Source organism: Trichoderma gamsii, assembly GCF_001481775.2.
Source record: "Trichoderma gamsii strain T6085 chromosome Unknown Scaffold_10.2, whole genome shotgun sequence".
Taxonomy (NCBI): Eukaryota; Fungi; Ascomycota; class Sordariomycetes; order Hypocreales; family Hypocreaceae; genus Trichoderma; species Trichoderma gamsii.
The window spans coordinates 470,102-493,471 of record NW_020171347.1 but is presented as its reverse complement, the minus strand read 5'-3'; the positions used below and the strand labels follow the sequence as shown (position 1 = coordinate 493,471).

Here is a 23,370-nt window from a genome sequence, read left to right as displayed (position 1 = left end):
CGGTCAGGCAGATCCACAGTTGATGATAGTAAAGGTGCAAGGTGCTACTTATTCCATCTGCAGAAGTATCTGGTGCTCTATACTTCATTACAGCGCACGATTCACGACCTCTTCTTCGGGAGAGTGCATCCAGGCGGTGAGGGTCGCGGCAGGCTGCTGGCATATGTGAACATGATAATATGAGTGAATGTGTCGAGAAGGTTCCAGAGTCCTAAGAAACAACAACCAACCTCTTTGGAAGCCCATTTATCTATTATTGTTTCGTTTGCAACGATTGGGGGGCACTTGGTGCTTGATCAGGGTATCTTTTCATTTCTTCTTCCATAGTCTTTTTTCTAGTTGTTGTAACACGACCCTCTTCGCCCGCTTTGTCACCTTATATGGACCTTGCGAATACTTCAAAACAACAAAAGAAAAGAAAAGAAAAAAGAAGAGAAAAAAAAATGGATATAACAGCCGATGTTCGCCGTATTCACCGATGGTTACTTACTGGCTACTACTCATCTACCGGTTCTTAGTGGATTGTCTATCGGGGAGTGGGCGGGACCGAGAATTGTCCACTACCAATGGTCATATGTGGTTAAGATTGATAGCAAACCTGTCTATAAAAGACATACGGTCGACTATATGATTCAAATCGTTTGGTATGCTTGCAGTTCAAGTTGATCATGTCAAACGTTACTATTTCATTGGGTATATAGCTATATCTCATTATCCTCCCATTTCCCATCCGCCAACTACACTATAATGTTTACTCCAGCAAAATTACGCCTTGACTGCAGGAGAGGCAGATGCTGCACGGGCATTAGCCAGAGTCGACTTCTTAACGAGTCGCAGGCCACCAAGTAGCATGACGAGGGCCTCAACGAGGAAGATGACACCCAGAGTGACGAGAGCACCAATGACGCCAGCAACAGGTCTGGTGATGTTGCTGTGGTCGATAGACTTCTCAGATGAAGCACTGGCGGTGGTGTTGGAGGCACAGCTGCCGTCGGTGTTGCCGCAGGTAGAGCACCAGTCAGAGGTGTTTGCGACGGCAAACTTGTTGATGCCGGTCTTGAAGTCGTTCCAGCTGATGGACGTATCCTTCTGGCCAAACAGGGGGTAGGCCTTGAGGCCGTTCTCGGCAGCAGTGCCGTTGGACCAGAGGAAGCGAACGGTCAGATCGTCCTCGGAGGTCTGGGTGGCGCTGGGGGCGACGAGCTCGAGCACCATGGCGGAGGCGTAGTCGCAGATGCCGTAGAAGTCGTTGGAGGCAGCGGGCAGCTGAGCAAGGCCGAAAAAGGACATGAAGGCGGCGTAAGCGCCAAACTGGATGTTGAACTTGGGGACGGCCTTGCCGTCGGCGATGCCCTGAAGAGCAGTCACGATCTGGCCGGCGAGAACGGAGCCAGCAATGGCGCGGGCGGGGTCGCTGCTGTTATAGGCGAGGTTCCACTCGTGGGTAGAGGCGTAGTCGTAGAGGTTGGAGAGCGTGGATTTGGTGAGGAGGTTGTCAGAGGGGATGGAGGAGTTGTGAATTGTGGCGACATTGATGTAGTCGAAGACTAAAAGGAGCAGAATGTTAATAAGTTGAAGATTTCAAAACAAACTTCAGTCAGTGAAGAGTTAAACGTACTGGTGTAGCCATTCTTAAAGGTGGCCGTGCTCGAGTTGAATGTGGTGTTAATCACAGGCAGCAAGTTCTGGTAAAAGTCCTTGGTGTTGTTGAGGTCGCTGAGATAGTCAGGGCTCAGGAAGTAGTTGTTTGAGCTGACAACAGCATTGTTGCAGCCGCTGCTGCCCTGGAGCCAGGCACTGGACTCGGAGTTGGACGAGCTGGCAGAGGTGACGGTGTTGACGGGGATGTACTGATATCCGCCGAGAGGAGCTACAACGGTGGTGCCGTTGGCAAGCTTGGTGGAACCGGCAGCCTTGTTGGCGGGATACAGGCCCTGGGCAAAGACGCCCGCCGAGTTCTGCAGCACATTGTCCACCGGCGCCGTGATGGCCAGCTGGGAGAGAACAGCCTTGTCGGCGCTGATGTCTGCAATCTGCAGCGAGGCGCCGTCGTCGATGTAGCGCTTGCGGAAGAAGTCGGCCGAGCTGGCCACCTCGTCGGCGCCGAGGGGAGTCAGGCTGACGGGAGGCCACGACTTGGACGTGCGGTCGCCGTGGCGGTGGAAGATGTAGACGCCGAGGACCTGCTCAGCGGCGGTGGGTGCAACGGCAGCAGCCGAGAGGGCGAGGAGGAGCTTGGACTGCATGTTGGTGATGGTGTTGCTGCTACTGGATGCCTATCTAGAGGAGCTCAGCTCGACAATCTGATGGATGGGCTCTGAACTATGCTGAAAGAGCTGCCACTGAAGAGATCAGAGGCAGCAATGCGCGCGCGGGGACACGCCATGACATTTATATAGGTCATGTACGTGAGAGATTATCTAGTAGTAGTAGTATGTAGCTGTACTCCATCTTACACGCATGGAATGATACGGCCTGTATAGATGCAAGCGAACCTGTTTGCAGAAACAAGCTCTGCTAGGTCCAATTAGCTCGGGAACTTTTCTCGCGGGCCTCGCAACTTTCGGGATATCTCTGCGGAGACTACAGGTCCCGGTGGAGAGAGAAGCTGGGCGGGAGCGAATTGAAGCCCGTCGCGAGCCGGAAAAGTGGCGGTTTGGCCCCGCCGAGGAGGGGAAGAAGGTTGCGGCCTATCGTGGAATCGCTTGAGTCGCTAAAAAAGAGAGAGAAGAGAGAGATTGGTGGAGATGCGGCTTACATAGGTACGGAGATCGACAGTGAGGCACTGAGAAGCTTTTTTTGTCTTGTGCTTCCCAAGCTGAAGGTGCTGTTTTTGGCTATTGCCCTGGTATCAAGGTTCTGTCTTCTCTGAAACTCAATTCGCCTCGTGGCTTCAAACATCCATGTACCTGTAAAGCATTCCGACAGTTGCCTTTTGAGTCAATTCGTCAAGCAATGCATCAAATCTCATGCGACGAGATGTCAAAGCTCCAGTCAGCTTTCTTCTGGCCTCTCTGCCGCCCACACGCCCGGCCGCTGCACCCAGCCTAATCTCATTCAGAAACATCTCCGCTCTCACCTACATGAAAGCTTGCCCGACGATAGTAATGCAACCCACGCAGCCCGTCCATGGCTATCTGCCGTCACCACCACTACTGTACAGCAGCTCGCTACAGCAAATCCACCCCCCGCCCGGAGATACACCTGCCACACCATTGGGCAGCCAAGCAAACCAAGTACCGTAGCACCAATTGCAGCTCGTCCTCCCGCGGGCATCGTGCCGACGAACCGCCAGCTTCCGCAGAGGTGGAGCTCTTTGGCCCACTGGAAACGCCGTTTCTGGTCCGAAGGGCAGTTTTCGTTACTGTAGCTGGTGGCTGCTCCAATGGGCTGCGGCAATTGGAGAGAAGGATTAGAGACTATTAGACGCCACGGGTGTAGGAGTTTTATGTAAGTAGGAGCGCCAAATATGGCTCTACAGGCATCGATCGATGAGAGGTTGGAATTCGACTTTCTAGATGCGCGCGGCCAAGATCCGGTCGCCGTCGGGAGCGAGCAGCGCAAAAAGAAATAGTCAAAACCCAATTTCGACGCCATTCCTGCGCCCTCTCCATGCCATCTGCGCATTATTGATCCTTGGCTGCCAGATCTCGCTCGCTGTTGCTGTTTTGGGACGGAAAATACAACAAGTGATAGCCACCACGTTATCTGCTATATCCCAGTAATTGCCGCTGTGCCGATGCCTGAATGGGCGATTGAATGCACGGCTAGACCATATCAGACAGCACACCACGTCGCCATTAGCTTGGAAGAACTTCTCAGCTCAACTGTATCTGCTGTTGATTGATCGATAGTACTAGTAGTAGTGGGTACCTTAGGTACTCAGGTGCAAGAGGTTGTATCTCCGAGGGCGACTCGGATCCGCAGCAATGCATCTCGCGCGATTAATTAGATATGATAGGCCATCTGCTCATGAGTTGACATTGAGAACATGAACATACATGTAGGCAGCTCCTTGTTCTCACACATGCAGTTGCAGAGAGCCGAGGCTTGTGAATTGTACCTTTCGTAGCAGTTTAACCATCTTGGCGCATTGGTTTTAGAATACAGTTGATGGTATCAAGCAACTCCTCCATGAAGCGCACAGACAAGGAAGTAGACTTGATGTATTCGTCTAACATGTACCTATATATGCCATTAAACATTGCGCTTTGGAAATTCCAATCATGAGTTGAATGCTGCGCTCCCTTCAACTCCAGTGCTAAAACAGGAGCCAGATAGACAGCACGTTTAAACAAGGCTCCGTCTCGCCCTATTTCATCCTTTCACCCCACTCTTCTAAACATGTATAATCCTTCTCTTCCTTGCCAGGCTGCTCTCCTTACAGCTTGGACTTATCCTTCTTTCCTCCCTTCAGGCCCTCGGACGTTTGGCCCGTCTTGAGGAAATCAGGATATTGCACATTCGTATCCACACCAACCGTATAGGCTCCCTGTCGTCTCCATGATCCGCCATCAACAGGAATGATCTGGCCGTTGACGTAGCTCCCCGCATCGCTGAACAAAAACACTGTCGCATCTGCAATATCCTTCACGGTACCGAATCGACCTGAAGGAACCGTCTTTGCAAACGCCGCAATCTCCTCGGGCTTGCTGCTCGCCAGACGAGCCATACCCTCGGTATCGGCGATGGGGCCTGGCGCGATGACATTGGCGACGACGCCGCGGGGGCCGTACTCGAGCGTGATGCTGGCTATCAAAGAGTCCACGGAGGCTTTGGCGGCCGCAACGTGGGCCTGGTAGGGCATGCCGGTGTAGTGGAACGTCGCGGAGACGGCCAGGAAGCGAGGGGTCGAGCTGCGGAGGAGGTGAGGAATGGTGGCCTTGATGGTGTTGTAGGTGCCGAGGACATCAATGTCCATGACCGTCTTGAAGGCGTTGGAGCTGATGCCGTCGATCGGGGCGACAAAGTTGCCTGCTGCGCCAGCACTGCGGCCGTCAGTATGAATACGGAGCACGACCAAACATGAACAACTCACATCACATAATCGATGCCCCCAAGCTCCTTGACACATTGCGCCGCTGCGGCTTCAAGACTCTCAACCTATCAATCGGGCAACGTCAGCGCTGGATCGTTCCATTACTACCAGTCACGAGTTCCACCGTCTTACCTTGCGCACGTCGCATCCTCCAAGGCCAATGACTTTAGCGCCCGATCGAGCCGTCGCGATATCTTTCGCGGCAGCCTCTGTCTTTTGAACGTTTCGGCCCAAGATGAAGGCGTTGGCGCCGAGTCGAACCAAGGCTCTGGTCTGCATGCTGCAAATGGTTCCCGCGCCGCCGGTGACGAAGACGACCTTGCCCTCTGCCGATAGCAATTAGCCATGCTTCTTTCACTCTCCACCAAGCAGAAAAATCACTAAAGGGGGCAGAGAATGCTCACTGAAGATGTCGTCTCGCCATACGGCGCTCAGGTACTTGGATTCGGGGACGGACATGATTGCGACGCGATTGTTGCTGAGCTACAGTAGGTGAAGTAAAGAGGATAGAAGGAGTCTTGAATAAACGGATTTGGACAAGAGAATTAGAGGCAGAAGAACTGCTATTTGTCTATTCGTATCCTGTCGGCTCGATCGGGGACCATTCAACATGAGTCTGGGAGTAAACTGGCTGTGCTGCGTCCCAACAATCTTGAAGGAGGATTACATTTCCTGATTGGGTGATTGAGCCTCGGCATGACTGTGGGGTGTACCGTCAAATGGTCGGTTAATTATGGCCCGCGGGAATCGCCTTATGGTACGCGGTAGAATCTGGGGTAACTCCAGAAATGCCATGGGAAAAAAGAGACTTGCTTTCCATTGATGCCGAGTGGTTGTTGGCGATTAGTGTTGAATAGCTGGTGTTGTTGTTTTGTTAATCTCAGCATGTGACGGCGATGCTTAGTCATCATGGGTGGATGTTTGGATGTTTGGACGCTGTTGTTCATGAACTTCATCTAAACTCAATCTCCAACAACTGCATATCCCTACTATTTTTGGGACTAGTTATCGATTTAGAGAGAAAACCATGAATTCTAAAGTTTAAATATGCACTACAACCGGTCGTATACAAATACAACAGCGGCGAGTGTGGCAAGGCTGCATGTTTCGATGCGTGTGCTTGACGCAGCTCCATCTACCTACATTCACTAATGCTACTAGTAGCAGTCCTGCTTTACTAACGATAATCGGCTCGCCACAGGAGCTTGTGCCCAGACAAAAATTCATCATTTCGAAAGTGTTATATCGACGCGATATCTGTGACGCATTGCTGGCGCAGTTCTTCAAATTTATCTACATATTTCAAGGTGTATGTATGTACACTACGTTGGCTCTCACATCTTTCGCTTCTTTTGCCAATAGACCACTCACCTGATCTTAGCCGCATGCTGTGTAACGACGTATGTGCTCAGTTCAGGCATGAGGACCCTGAAATTTCATCTGGCAAATTGACAAATTGACATCAGTTGCAGCTCAAATTCAGATGATGGAGGATCGTCCAGTGCCTGTTTCAAGCTCGCTGATCCGTAGGCTAAAGCTTTTAGTTCCTAGGCTGTAAGGACTTGCCACTCAACCAAACGGCCGATGCACGTGCTAATTGACGCGCGTGTAGTATTGGAGGCCTACAGCCTAGACTTTGATGCAATTGATCCGACTCCTCTAGTCAGCTAAATGGCAGAATACCAATCGAATGTCTATCTCTTTACATCTCAATTCATCTAATCTTGAAAGGAGAGGGGGAAGACAAAGACATTGAAGACTCAAGGCCAACAAAAAGCTTCAACGTATCACAGCCCGCTGTCACAGCCATTACAGCGAAGCACAGGCCACCTTAGCTGTCCACTATAGCGCTGGCTCGCGTGCTATTCGCCAGCGGATAGCGGGCCCCAGCTCCGCGTCTCCGCATTCAACGAAACACCAAGCCTTACCTCGTCACCAATTAATTTCACCACCAACAGTCAGTCTCCTCTGCTGACGCCCAGCAATCATCGCAAACCGCATACCAGCCAGCGCATCGCGTCTTTCACATGCCCACGTCAGGTTGAACAGCTATCTTCGCTAACTCGCCTTGCTCTGACGAATTTTTTCGACGCAAAGTGTTGCGCCGCCCGCGCTGGGGCCTGCTTCGAAGCGGGAAAACTTTAAGGAGCCCTCGCCTCGAGGCCCTCACGCTGCAAGGACAGCTGAGAGAACAAGACAGACGCAGCCAGCGAGTTGACTGCTGTCAGTTTCTGAACGATGCCGAACACCTCGGACCGAGCTGTACGATTCTCGGGTGGCAGCGACGATGAAGCAACCACCATAGCCATCATCCAGGACTTGAAGCAGCACGCCTTGCTCGAAGACGATGACTCGTCCCCCGAATCCAACGGCGTCGACCTGCACGCCATCCAGCATCAAGATGAGCTGGGATCACTCAACAGATATGCAAACGCCCCCAACAGCCTCACTGGGTCGCTAAACTCATTGCCACCCGGGACGCACATCAATGGCGCCCCTCCTCCCCGGACTCAACGAGCCAGTGGAGGAGAAGCCGACGCGTTGCAGGCTCAACGCCCCAAGGGGCCTATGAGAACGCCTTCCAATACGTACAACCCTTCAAGCTCGCGAAAACCTGCCGTCGTACAGCCGCAGTCGTCATTCTCCGAGGCAGGCCGCTCGTCATCGAAAACGCGACTACGGGGAGGCGACAGTCGGTTCAAGGCGCAAGAACGAGCATACGTCCAAACACTTCGGCAGGGAGGCTACACGGGAGAATATTTCAGCCAGTATCAACAACAAACAAACGGAAATGAATCCGACTCGGAGGGCGGCGGAGAGGGTGAGACGCCCTCATCCGAGGGCCCATTCGAAGACCGCCTCGACCAAGAGACCATCATGTTTTACGGCAACGACGACATACAACCAACAGAGGAAGATATCGCGGTGCCCGAAAATCGGGAGCGGCTAGAGTGGCACGGCATGCTGGAGGCTGTGCTAACGGGAGATGTCGTTAAACAGGAAAAGAAGCGTCTCATCAATTCCACCGACACCACTGCCACCAAGGCTGCCTACAAATCAGAGCTGTGGTTCGAGCTCCGCTCTGAAGCCTGTGGGAGGCGTGTTCCAGTTCAGAGGCGCATTATAGACGAGGGCCGAATAGCAGTGGATCGCGTCCTGGAGGAAGTTATCAATTTCCAAGTCAAGGGGACAATCGAGGCGGGAAAGCCTCCTCACGAGCAAGTCAAAGACATTGTCAAAAAGATTGAGAAATGCGAGACCCTGTATCCTTCTTGGTCTGCTCTTGTGGATGAGCATAGCACTGCCGAGTCCCTCAAATTTATCGAAGCGTACGAGGCCATCATGTCCTGGTATAACACAAACGAAATGATCAACACTGAGCTCTCGATCCTGAAGAAGTGGGTTGGAAACGAAGATCTCGACTTTTCCCGCACCAAGCAGCGATCGCCCGCAGTTGATGGTATCACCAGCGACGAGGCTTCGTTTCTCGACAAGCTCATGAAGGAGGACGGCCTGCAGTCACTGTACAACGACAATGCCAAGGTGACGCTCAAGGGCGATTTGGTCCAAAGAGGAATGCTGCAGCCCATATCTACAGTCATTGATAAGGCAAAACAGACGCTGATCCACAATTCGATACCGTTCCAAAAGCGTCATTTGCCCCCGTATCTCGACGAGCTGCTGACCCTCATCAGCTTCCCGTCACGGCTTATTGAAGAGATTATCAGAACGCGCTTGGAGTATACTAAAAAGGTCAACGAGACGGCCCAGCAAAACCCCTTGATGCAAAGCCAAATGATCACTCAATTCCAGCTCTTGTTGCAGTTTGCGATTAGGATAAAGAATGAGTACCTCACCATCGAGAACCCAGAAGAAGGTTGGGACTTGCCTCCCTGCATTGACGATTCCTTTGATCAGGTAGTGCTGGAAGCCCTACAGTTTTACTTCAAGATGCTCAACGCGAAACTCAGCGGGAATAAAAACACGTTCAAGGAAGCCGAGCTGCTTTTTCAGGAGTGGGACTTTGCCAATGAGATTGGCACATCTCTGAACCGCGGTAACATCAGGGTTGCAGAGCAGTTTAGTTCACTGACTCTCAAGGCATTCAACCGCCTGAGCTCGACGTTTGACAAGGAGCTCCAAGTCAAGCCCGAAGAGAGCGCGGCGGATATGAGCAAGCGATACAAGGCGGCTCTGGACTCTGTGCGTGTCCGCCAGAGAATGCTCCAGCGCTTTTCCAGGATGCTGAGCGAAAACTATGAACATGTCTGCGACTTCAACACCTCTCTGGAGCCAGCGACGACGCAAATGCTATATGACCACCTCGTGGCATCGGGTCACTTCCAGGTGGACACGCGTGGCGTGCTGGAGAGTACTGGTATCTACCTACTAGCAAGTCCAGCTCTTAGGGATAGGCTCTATGACATCCAAACCATGATGGCCATCACGGCCCAGGACCGATACCCTCCCGATACTGGCGATGTGTACATTCTCCTGATCAGGCCAGAGGGGACGTTTATGTGGATCGGCGATACGGTATCCATTCTGCTCAAAGAGCAGACCGTCGATCTGAAGCGCGGCCAAATTCGGCTGTGTGCCACAGGAAGCCATTCCCTCTCTCAGGCGCGCAAGCTATTCCTCGATGCCGCCGACATGCATCTCGACCTCGTGGGAGAGTCACGGTCCAACATTCACAAGGTGAACACGAGGCTGACTGAAATTCGTCGCGTGGCCTACAAACTCTCCGAAACGTTCATGAACAGCGTTGAGATTATCAGAAACCAGACTCAAGGCAAAGACTGCCAAGAGCTCATCCAAACCTGCTTCATATTTGCCACAGAATTCGGCCAGCGCTCGCTCCTCTACATGGACAGCAACCGCCGACAGATGAACAATATCAAGCTGACCAAACTTGCCCTGGACTGGGTCGGTTTCATCTGCGATGACTGCATGGCGTCAGATCGAAGAACTTTTCGATGGGCGGTGACTGCTCTGGAATTTGCCATGCTCATGACCCGCGGACGCCACATCCTGGGCCTTGGCGAGGAAGAGTACGAAAGAGTGCGCGCCAAGGTTGGCGGGTGCATGGCTGTCCTGATCTCGCACTTTGATATAATGGGGGCCAGATCCAACTTGGCTGCTCAGGCAGAGAGGGAGCGAATCGAAAATCTGGTGATTCAGTTCAAGAAGGACAAGAACAAGAACATGGATGACGACGAGGCCACTTGGGGTGTCATACAGCAACGAGTGGCAAAATTGGATCTGGTGGACGAGCTTCGACAGGAAAAGGAGTCTGAACGACGGGCGCTAGGTCGCGTGCTTGAGACCAACAACGAGGCCGATCGTTCGCTGGCATATCTCTCAGCGTCGGCCACAAACGTTACGGTGCGATGGCAGCAGGGCCAGTTTGTTGGCGGAGGCACTTTTGGCAACGTCTACGCCGCCATGAACTTGGACACGGGTCATCTCATGGCAGTCAAGGAGATTCGTCTCCAGGACCCCAAGCTGATCCCAACAATTGCAGAGTCGATTCGCGAGGAGATGCGCGTTCTGGAAGTTTTGGATCACCCCAACGTTGTGTCATATCACGGCATCGAGGTCCATCGAGACCGTGTTTACATCTTTATGGAGTTTTGCTCTGGAGGATCGCTTGCTAGTCTGCTCGAACACGGCCGTATTGAGGAAGAGGAGGTGATTATGGTGTATGCGCTTCAGCTACTGGAGGGTCTTGCGTATCTGCACGAGAGTGGAATCGCTCATAGAGATATCAAACCAGAGAGTAGGTTTCCCTTTTCCATCCAATCAGAACCGAAAGCATGCTAACTGAGGATAGACATCCTTCTTGATCACAATGGTATCATCAAATATGTGGATTTCGGCGCCGCCAAGCTCATCGCCCGACAGGGCCGCACCATGGCAGCCGATCTGCACGCTACAAAGCCAAACAAGTCGATGACTGGAACACCGATGTACATGTCGCCAGAAGTTATCAAAGGCGAGAATCCCGGTAAGGCCGGATCGGTGGATGTCTGGTCGTTGGGATGCGTGATTCTCGAGATGGCAACGGGACGACGGCCATGGGCCAACTTGGACAACGAATGGGCAATCATGTACAACATTGCCCAAGGTAACCCGCCGCAACTTCCCTCGCTAGACCAGCTTAGCCCTTCGGGCATCGACTTTCTTACCAAATGCTTTGCACGAGATCCTAAGCAGAGACCGTCGGCAATTGAGTTGCTGCAGCACGAATGGATTATGACTATCAGAAACCAGGTGGTTGAGCCGGCGACGCCGAGCGATGCTAGCGGATCGTCTCAGTCGCCGTTTATATCAACCACCTCTACCAGGACAAGTATTGGGCCAGATGGCTTTTATTAGCCGCTGTTCTTTTTCCTTTCCCGTTTTTTCTTCTTTTTTTTAGTTTCTTTTTCTGTTTGCTTCGTCTTTGGAATGGAAACTTTGGCTTGGCTTTTGCTTCTCTTTTTTACTTCTACATGGCGGAGGGCAATACACGGCCCCACGGAACAAACCAAGTACACAAGCGGGCATGAATAATATGGAGGACTCGAATGGATCTTTTACGATATTTATATGCTTTTTCTTTTCGGATGTTTTTAATTATTTGGCAGTAATCTTTACAAATACGGGGGGAAAGATTGATATTTCTGCTTTTACGATACCTTATACACCAAGATTGCATCAGGGACGAGAGTCTGGAGTTGGCAAGTCATGTTTGATATATATTTTCACATGCAAAGCGAAGTAGCTGGAAATGAGAGAAGTTTTGGGCAATTTTTGAAAAGAAGGATGGAATGTGAGGAGATTTCAGCAATATTTGAGCTATACTGGTAATGTCTGTAACTGAAAGAGACTTGTTACTTTCTTCGACTTATGTACGCAGATATTACTGCTTGTTGCGAAACATTAATATGAGGATATTCCAGCCCATGAGAGATACACCTAGAATTGAGTAAGGTTGTTTGTATTGCGTTTCGGCTAGTGAAGGCATCTTGTCATGCCTGAGCTGAGGCTGCTGGAAACTGATTTGCTAAAGTGTACTGAGCGGGAATACAGAGTACGTAATATGTAAGTAATACGGTGGAACGAGACTTGTAAAGACGACGACTGCCAGGACAAACGCTCCAACACGCTGAGTTGTCACATAGTGCCATGTATCCGTATCCGTAGATCTTATCTCGTGCCAGTAGAAATCCTCGTTGTGAACTACCTTGAGTAATAGACAAGATAAAAGCCCCCCATGCACGACGCACGTTCGGCGAGCCGCATTCGGAACCGGCGCCTACCGTCGCTGCAGCGCACCTTCCCCCGCCAACAGCCCCGCATCAACGGCGTGTTCCGGTGTGGGTAAGAGCGGATCTGCAGATGTGGAAAGAAGCGACCGCGGGAGAGCAAATATAAAATGTCGGCTTCTCAAGGGCGGATTTCTTTCTCCCTTTTTTCCTTTCTTCCCTCCCCTTGGGTCACTTGCCCCCCTTCTTAGAACGAGTTATACTGCTCCAGAAGGATAATTGATACCCGTAATACTGCTTTATTTTCTGCGTCTATCTTCTCAATCAAGTGCCCGAGTCAGTAATCTCATCCAACCTCATCATCACCATGTCCGCCAGCCCGCCCATCCACTCCGGCTCAGACGCCACCCAGATCGCATCCACCTGCGCGTCGCTCAGCATCACCACCACCGAGTTCGCCGAGCTGCAGAAGCGCGCCACCGCCGCAAAGGCCACGGCCTACTGCCGCTACAGCCGCTTCCGCGTCGGCGCCACGCTGCTGTGCGCGGATGAGGCCGGCGACGTGGTCTATGTGCCGGGTGCCAACGTCGAGAATGCGTCGTATCCCGTGGGCACGTGTGCCGAGCGGGTGGCCTTTGGCACGGCGGTGACGAGCGGCATCAAGAAGTTCCGGGCCATTGCCGTGGCGACGGATATTAGCCCACCGGCTAGCCCTTGCGGCATGTGCAGGCAGTTGTGAGTAGTGTTTCCTGATTTGTTTCTATGGGATGGATGGTGGTCTTGGTGGTTGGCGGTGACATGCAAGGGAGAGCTCGGTGAGGGTGGAAAGACAGGGGGGAGAGCAGGGGGGGAAGCGAGAAAGAGGCTGAATGGTATAAGAGTGGCTGGTATGAGCTGAACTGACCCGATTGGCTGCAGCATCCGCGAGTTTTGCACGCAGGAGACGCCCGTCATCATGTTTGACAAGAACTCGGACTATGTGGTCCTAACGGTGGAACAAGTAAGTCAAAAGTATCCCTTCAGAGCCCCTGAGCTACCGCATGCTGCAACTCAGACAAGCGTCTTTCGCTTTATTGTTAGCTGTAAAACTCACGGACTAATGCATCCCTTGCAGCTTCTCCCAATGTCCTTTGGACCAGACGCTCTGCCGCCTCCAGGAGCCCCTGGATACTAAGATTTGATGTCTTGGCCGCGCTTCAGACTATTGACGCCGTGTGGCTGCGACATCCGTGCGGCTGCAAGGAGTACCGGGGAAGGACGGGAGGAGGACTAGTGGCGATGGGCTTGAACTAGACAGGATGGATTGTGGTTGTTTTTGTCACTCTATTCTTACTTTAATGATGACACCGAGTAATTTGAGATAATGCATGTCTTGAAAGCCAATTTCCACAATGCGGTGACTACATGCAGGGAAAAGGCGAGGAAATTGCTATGTTTTTGATACAGGCCCTTTGTATTCGTTTCAACTAATGGAAATGGAAGAAACGGAACAAGGCGTTATTATCAGAATCCGCAAATTCAGTCACTGTTGGGCTGTATCGGAGCTCGGCTGAGGATTACAGGACAAAGGTACACACATTTGCACAAAGCCAAGTATAATTGAAAAGAAATCAGAATTTGATATCCTCCGTATTTGACACTTCCTATCCGTATTACGCAATCTCCTCATACAACCTCTGCAAAAACATCTCCCATATCCATCCCGTAAACGTTCTGCCCGATTTCCATGTTTCCAAAGAAAAACATGCTGTACTATATGTAAAATATCGTATGTATTATCTATGTATCGTAAGAAAAGTAAAGTAGCTCTGCACAGCACTACACAACCCATCAACACCTATATCACACATTTCCTGCTTCCATCAGCGACAAGGAGCTGCTTAGCAGTCGCCGTCGTCACCGGTACCTCCATTGCCAGGGGGGTTGCCGCCGGGGGGACCAGTGGCTCCAGGACCAGAAGGAAGAGTGAGGCTCGGGCGAGGGAGGGTTGCGAACGTGGTGGGGATGCTGATGGGGAGAGTGAAGGGTGGGATACTGAAGGGTGGTAGGCCCGGGATGCTGATGCTGAAGGGTGGCAAGCCTCCATTGCCAGGGATGCTGATGCTGAAGGGGGGTAGGCCTCCGTTACCACCGCCAGGGAGAGGCGTACTCGTTACAGTCGGGATGCTGATCGCGGTGGTAGGGTTTCCAGCGCCAGGAATGGTTAACGGGCCACCAGGAGGTGCATAATCATCACAGTCATCGCCGTCGCCGCCAGGTGTTGATGTGCCTGTTGGGTCAGCGGGAAGGGAGCTAGTGGCGGTGATGGTGGTGGATCTGGTGTGGTCATTGAAGGCTCCTCCAGGGACTGAGAACGAGGTGGTGGTGCTGGTGGGCACACTACCGGTGGAGGTCTGGGTGTTTGTCTCAGTTCGGGTGGAGGTAAGGGTGATGCTGTCTGTGGGATCACAGTCATCGCCACCGTCAGTTGGCGTGGCGACAGTGATGGTGGCAGTGTTGGAGGTGGACGACGTCAAGAATTGACCGCCTGGTGGTCCAGAAGAAGTGGTTGACGCGGTGCTGCTGGCGGTGCTGCTGACAGTGCTGGAGGAGGTCAAGAACTGCCCGCCTGGCGGCCCAGAGGAGGTGTCAGACTGGAAAGGAACAATGGAGCTTGAAGACGCAGTTGTGGATGAAGCCGTAACGGAAGTAGACGACGTCAAGAACTGACCGCCTGGCGGGCCTGAAGAAGTGGTTGACGCAGTACCAGAAGTGCTAGCCCTGGTAGACTGGGTAGAGATGGACGCGGTACTGCTGACAGTGCTGGAGGAGGTCACGAACTGACCGCCTGGTGGTCCCGAGGTGGAGCTCACAGAGGCACTGGTGGTGCTTTCTGTAGGGTCGCAGTCATCCGTGTCAGGAGGAGCAGTCGTCGAGGAGACTCCAATGGAGGTGGACGACGTCACGAACTGGCCGCCTGGTGGTCCTGAAGAGGTGGTAGACGCAGTGCCAGAGGTGCTAGCGCTGGTAGACTGGGAAGACAGGATTCCAGTAGTGGATGCGGTGCTGCTCACAGTGCTGGAGGAAGTCAGGAACTGACCGCCTGGAGGACCAGAAGAAGTGCTCGACGAAGAGGCGGCGGTACTGCTGGAAGACCCAATGCCAGTGGACGACTGTCCAGGAGGAGTAGAGGAGCCGCTGGGAGGTGCAGTTGATGAAGCAGTGCGCGAAGTGGTAGCAGAGCTAGGAGGGACGCTTCCAGTGGAAGACTTGCTACCACTGCTGACGGTGCTCGAAGATGTCAAGAACTGGCCACCTGGAGGGGTGGATGATGTGGATGACTGGCCACTCGGGGGAGTGGGATACGCGGATGACTGTCCTGCCGGGGGAGTAGAAGATGTCAAGAACTGGCCACCTGGAGGAGTAGAAGAGGTGGACGACTGTCCTCCCGGAGGCACAGAGCCAGTGGATGATTTTCCACCTGGAGAGGTGGACGAACCATTAGGAGGAGCAGTCGACGAGGCAGTGCGCGAGGTAGTAGCAGAGCCAGGCGGAACGCTTCGAGTAGAAGACGAGCTGCCACTGCTCACAGAGCTGGAAGATGTCAAGAACTGACCTCCTGGGGGCCCAGAAGACGTGGATGATTGTCCTCCCGGAGGGGTGGAAGAACGAGAGCCAGTGGATGACTGTCCACCAGGAGGAGTAGAAGAGCGAGAGCCAGTAGATGACTGTCCTCCCGGGGGAGTAGAAGAGCGAGAGCCAGTAGATGACTGTCCTCCCGGGGGAGTAGAAGAGCGAGAGCCAGTAGATGACTGTCCGCCAGGAGGAGTGGAGGAACGAGCGCCGGTTGACGACTGTCCACCAGCAGGAGTAGAAGACCCAGCGGGAGGGTCACCCCTGGTGGACGAGGTAGAAGCAGATAAGGGGAAAAAGCTGCTGCTGCTGCTTCTCGCGGTACTAACAGAAGACGACGTCAAGAACTGACCTCCTGGAGGTCCAGACGTTGAAGATCCAGGCGTAGGGACAGAGTTGCCAGGTCCGCCAGGAGTAGACGATTGACGGGCAGTGGGAGAACTGCTCTGGCCTCCAGGAGGCGGCGAATACGGCGGCGGGACAAATGGTTCAGTTATCGTCACCGTAGTGGTCCCCGTAGTAGAAACAGTAAGCTGAGCCGTGGGAGTCACAAAGATTGTCGTCTCGTGAGTCACCGTCGTGGTAGTGGTGATGCTCAGAGTGGCACACGTGGCCTGCAAGAGCCTCTTGTCAAAAGGACTCTTGGCCTGATTAGTGGCTTCTTTCACCTATTCAAAGCCGTGTTAGTTTCTCGATTCAAATGTTGAGATGTAGAAGCTCAGTAACTTACCTGGTTTGCCTGAGCAGTCGCCACAGACAGCAGCCCAGCGGCCGCAGTAAAAGAGACGAGACGCATAACTATTGAGCCTTGCCGATTAAACACAAGAGATCCTGATTAAAAAAAAAAATGAAAAGTAAAGAATGAGAAGTACAAGCACCCAGCCAGACAAGGACTGGTGAAAAACAGTTATATAAAGAGTGGACTGCCTGTCAAGCGAATTATTACCCAGGCGGTGGTTGGACTGGAGATCAAAAGAGATTCACGAGGATGAACACGATCAGGTCCATCCTTTATACAAATTTCTAGCCCCTGTATGGCAACAATCAATGATTATGGAACAAAAATAAGATGTTTGGGTGAGCCTCTGGAAGCAGGGAGAGCTCATCGGTGCGGGACCGCTGTCAATAGTCCACTCACCGTCTGCCGTGTGACAGCAGTAAAATTAGACAGCTGCAGGTGTAAAGGGAGCAAAGGGAGCCTCTTGTCGCCCTGCATAGCCCCCATGCTCAAAAAGTTAGTGATAATCAGGGAAAAGTTGGCAGTCAAGGGGCCGGATGCATCATATAACAGAGACTTCACATGTCAGGGCAATTTGAGATGTAACGAAACCAATTGATTCATAGTACCATCGTCCTGGATAGCATTTTGTTTATGTCTGTCTGTGTGTCATAGCGTCTGTTCTGCCTCTGGCAGCTGTGCCGTGGGAAATAAGTCTTGTTGTTGTAAGACGTAGAATATGCAAAAGGGTATCCGGACCAGAGACACTCTCATTTTAAACGCCCGCTGCGTCTCTGGTCACACAACGAATAAAAACAAGATTTGGCTGTGATAACGAGAGAGCCATAAAAAGGTGGATGCGAAAGCAAATCTGCACAAGTGTGTGTGCGCCAATTTCCGAAATGACACATGCCCGTGTCCCGTGCGCCTGGAAAGTCGAGTGAAACAAGAAAAAAAGACCTTTCCGAACCCAAACATGAAAAGAAGAGAGAGGAAGAAAGGGATGAAAATTCTCAAGTCTGCGCACGCTCATATGCTGTATCGTTCATAATTCCAAAATCGCCGCCGCCAGGGCTGTCAATCTTAATCCTCCCAAATTGTCTCCAAGTCAATGTCGCCACGCCGTTCAGCACCGCACACACTCCACCGCTTCCGCTTGTCTTTGGAGCCAAATGCCATCGTGCGACCACGAGCCGGGAGATCCAGGCCCCGTCCTTTTGCATCCGATGGGTCTCCGGCATCCGATGCCTCAGCCGCAGCCTTCAGCTGGGCCTGTCGTTCTGCCTCAAGCGCCTCCTCCTCGGCGTCGGGAGAGTCAGGGATGGTTTCCAGACTCGAAATACTGGGGCTGCGAGACCTCAACGATGTTGGCGTGGAGGGGACCGAGGAGAGTGTGCCGTAGCTACTAGAAAAGGGATCATACGCCTTGTACAGAGATGAGGAGCTGGAGGTTGGCGTGCTGGGCAGAGCTGGCAGAGAGCCGGTGCTCGATTGAGAGTAGTTTCGAATTGGCGACGACGTTCGACGTACCCGAGTCAGGGTTCCATTAGTTGAGACACCCAGGACGGGAGAGCCGCTCCGGTCAGCAGGCAGCCGATCGTGGTCGAGAACCGAGGTGCGCACGGGAGATATCATGGGAAACGCCTCATCCACTGGCTTTCGCGGCGTGCGAACTCGGCTGGGAGACTGCGCTGGGCTGGCTGGACGAAGCTGGGGAGAGAAGAGCAGGTGGCCGGAGCCAGAGACGCCAGGCATGGACTGCGTGCGGCCCATAGGAGCGGCGCCAATGCTAGCAGCGGACCGCGAGCGCATGTGCGAGATGCCGGAGAGGGGAGACGTCGTTCGGGGGCGGTAGGGCAGAGCGACCATGGGCGTCCAGGAAAAGGCGTGGTTGGACGTCGGACTTGGGTCGGTGCTGCGTCGCAGGTTCGGCGGTTTCCTGGCGATGTCCAGGTCGAAGGTGGAGAGCGTGTGCGGGCTGTTGACGCGGGCCTTGGGCGGCACGGCGCGAAACTCCTCCATGCGCTCGGTCTCAGGGACGGGCTCCATCATGATGGCCTGTCGAGCGTTGCATGCGGGAAGCCTTCGAGATGGCGGATGGCCGTTGAAGCAGCCCTGCTGCGCGAGCGCTTGGAGGGGGTCTTTGTTGGTTGAAATACGGCACCGACTGATGTGAGCGGACGCTGCATGCGGCACAGTAAGATGCTGTTGGGTTTGTCGATGGATGTGTTTGTTGTCTTATGTTGGGGAGCGGCAGCGAGATATAAAGATGCAACGGTGCGGTGGAGAGAACTGCGGTATCAGGTAGGTGGATATGGAGCAGCCCGGCTGGAGCAGCGCCGGCGGCTAGCTGAGCAACACGGCTGCTGAGCTGACACAGAGAAGCAGGCGCGACGGCGTCGCTTGTCGCTTGTCGACGTTCTGTCAAGAACAGCGCCCAGCGGTCCGAGTTGAGGCTGGAGGTGAGGTTGAGGTTGAGGTTGCAGAAGCAGAGTTCGCAGCGGAGCCACGCCGTGTGCCTTTAAACAGGAACCACCGACATTCCTGTCTCCTGAGACTAGGGTGTAAACACCGGCAGCCGGCCGAAAAAAACGCAGCCCGAGAGAACCGGGGTGATGGCGAGCACAGCGGCGATGGAGCCTCCGAGTGCGGTGAAGAACCAGAGGCGGGAAATATCAGCGAAAGATAGACGCCCCTCAGGCAAAGAAGGGGTCTTGGGGTCTTTTGGCTGGGGGAGGAGATGCACATTCGGCTGCAGGTGTCGACTAATAGCGCGGAGAAGGCGCTGCGTTCGCGCGCTTAGCACGGGGTACATCGCTGCTGCATGTACAAGCGTGTATCTGCGCGGTACTGCGCCGCCGTGCATGACTCGCCTCTACTCGCAGCAATATCCTGTCTTGTCTACTTGTAGGTACTAAAAGGCCTAGAAAGCCTCTGGAAAACGCCACCCTCATGTCAGAAAAATAAACGTGGGAGTTACTGAGTAATAGCCGTTGAACTAGCACTGCACGGAACCTACCTTACTCACGCAGTTAATTGCAAGCTTTTCTACCGATTGACAAATTCATTCATTAGGCGCATAGATAGCAATACAAATAATGACAAAGTACAAATATTATCACTCAGAAAACCAAAGAACTTTTTACATTGCCACTATGGATCGCCGTCGCGGGCTGTCCGGCGCACCTCGCCATGCATGCCATTTACAAGTGTGCTGGATTACTCAGCTGTGGCCATACTCTAGCATGTTTGTTCTTCGAAAGGCGTTAGACAATTAGCATCAAGCCCTTCTAATGATGGAGGCGCGCCTTTCTCCAAAAAAAAAAAATTTATCAGATGCAATGTCAAAAAAATGTAAAAAGGAGAAAAACGTTGAACATTATTTCTCACCGTTGCCGGAAACGGAGATATCTTGCATGCACATTTTGTAGGGAGCAAATGACTCGTCTCGTGCAGCGCTGCTAGCTCTTTTGCGGTATCCCGTGAATCGCCTCAGCACCTACTAAATACAGAATATGTAGCAGATTGGCAGAGTAGACATTATGGAATCTTATCTATATTCCTCTGCCCTTCTGTTTCTTTGGTACATACAACAAATTGCATTTATTAATCATAGCATAAGTGCATTCACATCCCTTTCAGTCAATATCAAGTAGTTGGGTTGGTTGTTAGTATAACCAGAATCGTGATTGAACCATATGGTGGAAACAAGGAATGCGGTCTCGACCACGGATTAATGCGGTGCACGAATCCATAGCTATACACGAGCAAGCTGCGCAAATCATTACCCAGAGCTCATAAACTTTTACAAAAGCCCCATGTGAATTGTTGCAGATCAACAAAGACCAGTCAAGTTCTAGATTTCAATCACATGGTACCCTGTAGGAGCCACAAAAAAGTCCCTGTGACGCGACTCTGCCCCCCACCCATACTAGGCCAGCCTTACTCCAGCCTTTTCAGCGCTCAGCCTCGTCTCCAGAACCTCAACGATGAGCTCCCCCGACGAGCTGGCGAGGGACACGCCTCCGCCCTACAAACGGCGAAGAACCGGCGACACGCCATCGTCAGGCTCCAGCTCTCCCGATGTGCTGGCCGGGAATCCAGACGACTTTCTGCCTCCCAGGCGATTGTCGCAGCGCGGCGGAGGCTTGAGCAAAAGTCCAACCAAAACGCCAAAATATCTCGGCGACTTCTCTCGCTCACAGTCGCTTTCGCGGCCCCTCTCAGAATCTGTTCGCCGATCACGATCAGCTTCCAGTTCCGAGTCTAGAACGCGCTCACAAACACCCGTACATTCGTCGCCATCTCCAACAAGATCTCCTCGCTCTCGACCGCGCTCGCAGTCCCCCACGTCCTCAAATCAATCAAGATCAGACTCCTTTTCTCCAGAACCGCAACAGCCCACTCCCACACCTCCACGAGAACCTTTCAAGCCCAATTACAAAGCTCGACTAGCCCTCCATGGACACACCAAACCAGTCTCGCAAGTGCGCATATCCCCCAATGGCCGCTTCATCGCCTCTGCCTCTGCCGACGCGACGGTCAAGATCTGGGATGCCGCTACGGGAGCTCATATGGACACATTGGTTGGCCACATGGCCGGCGTGAGCTGCGTGGCATGGACGCCAGATAGCAACACGCTGGCAAGTGGCTCGGACGACAAGGCGATTCGGCTCTGGGATCGAGTGACAGGGCGGCCGAAGACAACAGCGCGGAAATCTGCAGGCCAAGAGATGGCGCCGTTGAGAGGACATCACAATTACATCCACTGCTTGGCTTTTTCGCCAAAGGGCAATATCCTGGCCAGTGGATCCTACGATGAAGCCGTTTTTCTTTGGGACGTACGTGCAGGAAGGTTAATGAGAAGTCTTCCCGCCCACAGCGACCCGGTTGCAGGTATCGACTTTTGCTGTGATGGTACTTTGGTTGTGAGCTGCTCCACAGACGGATTGATGTAAGTTTTGCGCACCAAATAACTTCGGAGATGTTTTTTCGACCTGCTAATGCTTGTCTAGCCGTGTATGGGACACCTCGACCGGCCAATGCTTGCGAACTCTTGTCCACGAAGACAACCCCGCCGTGAGCAACGTTTGCTTCTCTCCCAACGGCCGCTTCGTCCTTGCTTTCAACCTCGATAACTGCATCCGCCTATGGGACTATGTTTCTGGAAGTGTCAAAAAGACGTATCAAGGCCATCGCAATGAGAAATTCTCCATCGGCGGCTGTTTTGCCATCCTCAACGGCGAAGCGTTCGTTGCCTCTGCGAGCGAAGATGGAGATGTCATACTCTGGGATGTCAAGAGCAAGGAGGTGCTTCAGAGAGTACAGGGTCACAAGGGGATTTGTTTCTGGGTGGACGTCAACGGCGAGACGATGGTGACCGGAGGACAAGACGGCTCAATCAGAGTTTATCGGCATATAGGGCCCTCTGAGGGAGTGAATGGACATGGGACAAGGAGTCACTCCAAGACCCCGAATCCGGTCATGCTGCAGGGAGAGCTGCCAATTCGACAAGAAGATGTCAAGCTGGAAGAGGCTTTGAGTTGATAGAGGCGCACGGGAGCGATATTGCTATGGAACCCTACCTTGCTGGTTTGATGTCTATTATTTTACATTTAAAGGCGTTATTCATTGCCAAAATGCCGTGACCATTAATGCATTCATTCCAAAAAATATCAAGAGAGAAAGGCTACTGCGCAGATATTCTCTTATGCGTTCTGATGATCTAAGCTTTTAGCTGTATATGTAATACTTTACTTACACTGAAGGGAATCAGATGGTTCCATCTCTTTCTCCGATCAGTCGCAACTCAAGGGGTGGCCTCTCAACCTCAGCCATGTCAAGTCGCCTCTGCCATCTGGATCCTTCACATAAGATCCTTGTTATTGACGTAAGCGGCAACACCAACAAGGATTCGATGTCGTTTATACCAACTCTACCAAACTAATCGATGGGAAAGTGTGACTGTAAATAACAGACTATTCCCCAAATGAACTTGAAATATCGCGAAGCCGATTTACCCTGCGGCGAGGGCTCTTAGCGGTGGCGCCATCATCTATTTAGGTAAACCTCTGCTCGCTCCAAGTGACGCTGCATAAATCTGGACCGACGTGATTGTGATAGGCGGAAGACTTCGGGGTGATCGGGTTGATTTGACCATTGGGGTGAGCCTGTTGACGACTACCGCTGGCGCTACGCAGGTCTTCCGTACATGCGGCTGACTCCTCTTAATTGATATATTACAGAAATCAAGGTACTATAAAATGCTTTTAATAACTGAATGAGACGTCTATATCGCTATATATAGCATTTTCGCATCCCTGTAGCACCTCGTTAAGCATGAATATAGTCTTAAGAATTATATACATTGGCTCCAACGAACCGAAGAGCCGCATGAAAAGACTGATGATGACTGTCAACCTCGAGTCACGCTCCATCACCCGAGATACGACTCTTTATCCCTCTACACATACGCGACACTTACATGCGCATATGTGTCCAGCACATGAACAGCTACTGTTAATATAAGCTCTATTGATGCATGATTCTGTGGCTGCAACTGACTGAACTTTTAGCACAGCTCTGTCGTATATTTCAGCTATCTTAGCTAATACCTATATAACTTACTCCACGGTGTGACTGTCGCGCTGACGGCTGAATAAAGCAAGGTGGGCCTTCTAGATTAAGGCAACAGACTTAATGTGCAGATCAATCCTACGCATAAGTAGAGAAGAAGAAAATCATGGATGAAG

The 23,370-nt window shown here is 52.4% G+C and overlaps 8 protein-coding genes across 8 annotated transcripts; 3 read left to right on the top strand and 5 right to left on the bottom strand.

Moving 5' to 3' along the window:
• Positions 1-765: 765 nt before the first annotated feature.
• Positions 766-2,246, bottom strand: TGAM01_v203769 (acid phosphatase; the record flags this gene model as incomplete). Its single annotated transcript, XM_018803920.1, has 2 exons — positions 766-1,547; positions 1,619-2,246. 2 exons carry the CDS (start codon positions 2,244-2,246, stop codon positions 766-768), a joined length of 1,410 nt encoding a protein of 469 aa, XP_018662971.1.
• Positions 2,247-4,381: 2,135 nt separating this feature from the next.
• TGAM01_v203768 (2,4-dienoyl-CoA reductase (NADPH2)) lies at positions 4,382-5,497 on the bottom strand (the record flags this gene model as incomplete). Its single annotated transcript, XM_018803921.1, has 4 exons — positions 4,382-4,988; positions 5,039-5,103; positions 5,171-5,364; positions 5,443-5,497. The coding sequence occupies 4 exons, from the start codon at positions 5,495-5,497 to the stop codon at positions 4,382-4,384; spliced, it is 921 nt and encodes a 306-aa protein (XP_018662972.1).
• Positions 5,498-7,276: 1,779 nt separating this feature from the next.
• TGAM01_v203767 (STE/STE11/SSK protein kinase) lies at positions 7,277-11,416 on the top strand (the record flags this gene model as incomplete). The annotated part of the gene is made up of 2 exons (XM_018803922.1): positions 7,277-10,817; positions 10,872-11,416. The coding sequence occupies 2 exons, from the start codon at positions 7,277-7,279 to the stop codon at positions 11,414-11,416; spliced, it is 4,086 nt and encodes a 1,361-aa protein (XP_018662973.1).
• Positions 11,417-12,655: 1,239 nt separating this feature from the next.
• TGAM01_v203766 (cytidine deaminase) lies at positions 12,656-13,462 on the top strand (the record flags this gene model as incomplete). Its single annotated transcript, XM_018803923.1, has 3 exons — positions 12,656-13,023; positions 13,207-13,288; positions 13,403-13,462. The coding sequence occupies 3 exons, from the start codon at positions 12,656-12,658 to the stop codon at positions 13,460-13,462; spliced, it is 510 nt and encodes a 169-aa protein (XP_018662974.1).
• A 706-nt stretch (positions 13,463-14,168) lies between these two features.
• On the bottom strand, positions 14,169-16,696 carry TGAM01_v203765 (hypothetical protein; the record flags this gene model as incomplete). The annotated part of the gene is made up of 2 exons (XM_018803924.2): positions 14,169-16,568; positions 16,631-16,696. 2 exons carry the CDS (start codon positions 16,694-16,696, stop codon positions 14,169-14,171), a joined length of 2,466 nt encoding a protein of 821 aa, XP_018662975.2.
• A 1,005-nt stretch (positions 16,697-17,701) lies between these two features.
• On the bottom strand, positions 17,702-18,670 carry TGAM01_v203764 (hypothetical protein; the record flags this gene model as incomplete). Its single annotated transcript, XM_018803925.1, has 1 exon — positions 17,702-18,670. One exon carries the CDS (start codon positions 18,668-18,670, stop codon positions 17,702-17,704), a length of 969 nt encoding a protein of 322 aa, XP_018662976.1.
• A 1,937-nt stretch (positions 18,671-20,607) lies between these two features.
• TGAM01_v203763 (hypothetical protein) lies at positions 20,608-22,165 on the top strand (the record flags this gene model as incomplete). The annotated part of the gene is made up of 2 exons (XM_018803926.1): positions 20,608-21,572; positions 21,634-22,165. 2 exons carry the CDS (start codon positions 20,608-20,610, stop codon positions 22,163-22,165), a joined length of 1,497 nt encoding a protein of 498 aa, XP_018662977.1.
• Positions 22,166-23,073: 908 nt separating this feature from the next.
• TGAM01_v203762 (hypothetical protein) lies at positions 23,074-23,279 on the bottom strand (the record flags this gene model as incomplete). The annotated part of the gene is made up of 2 exons (XM_024549279.1): positions 23,074-23,177; positions 23,246-23,279. Coding segments are annotated over 2 exons (138 nt in total), but the record flags the coding sequence as incomplete, so codon positions are not given.
• Positions 23,280-23,370: the final 91 nt, after the last annotated feature.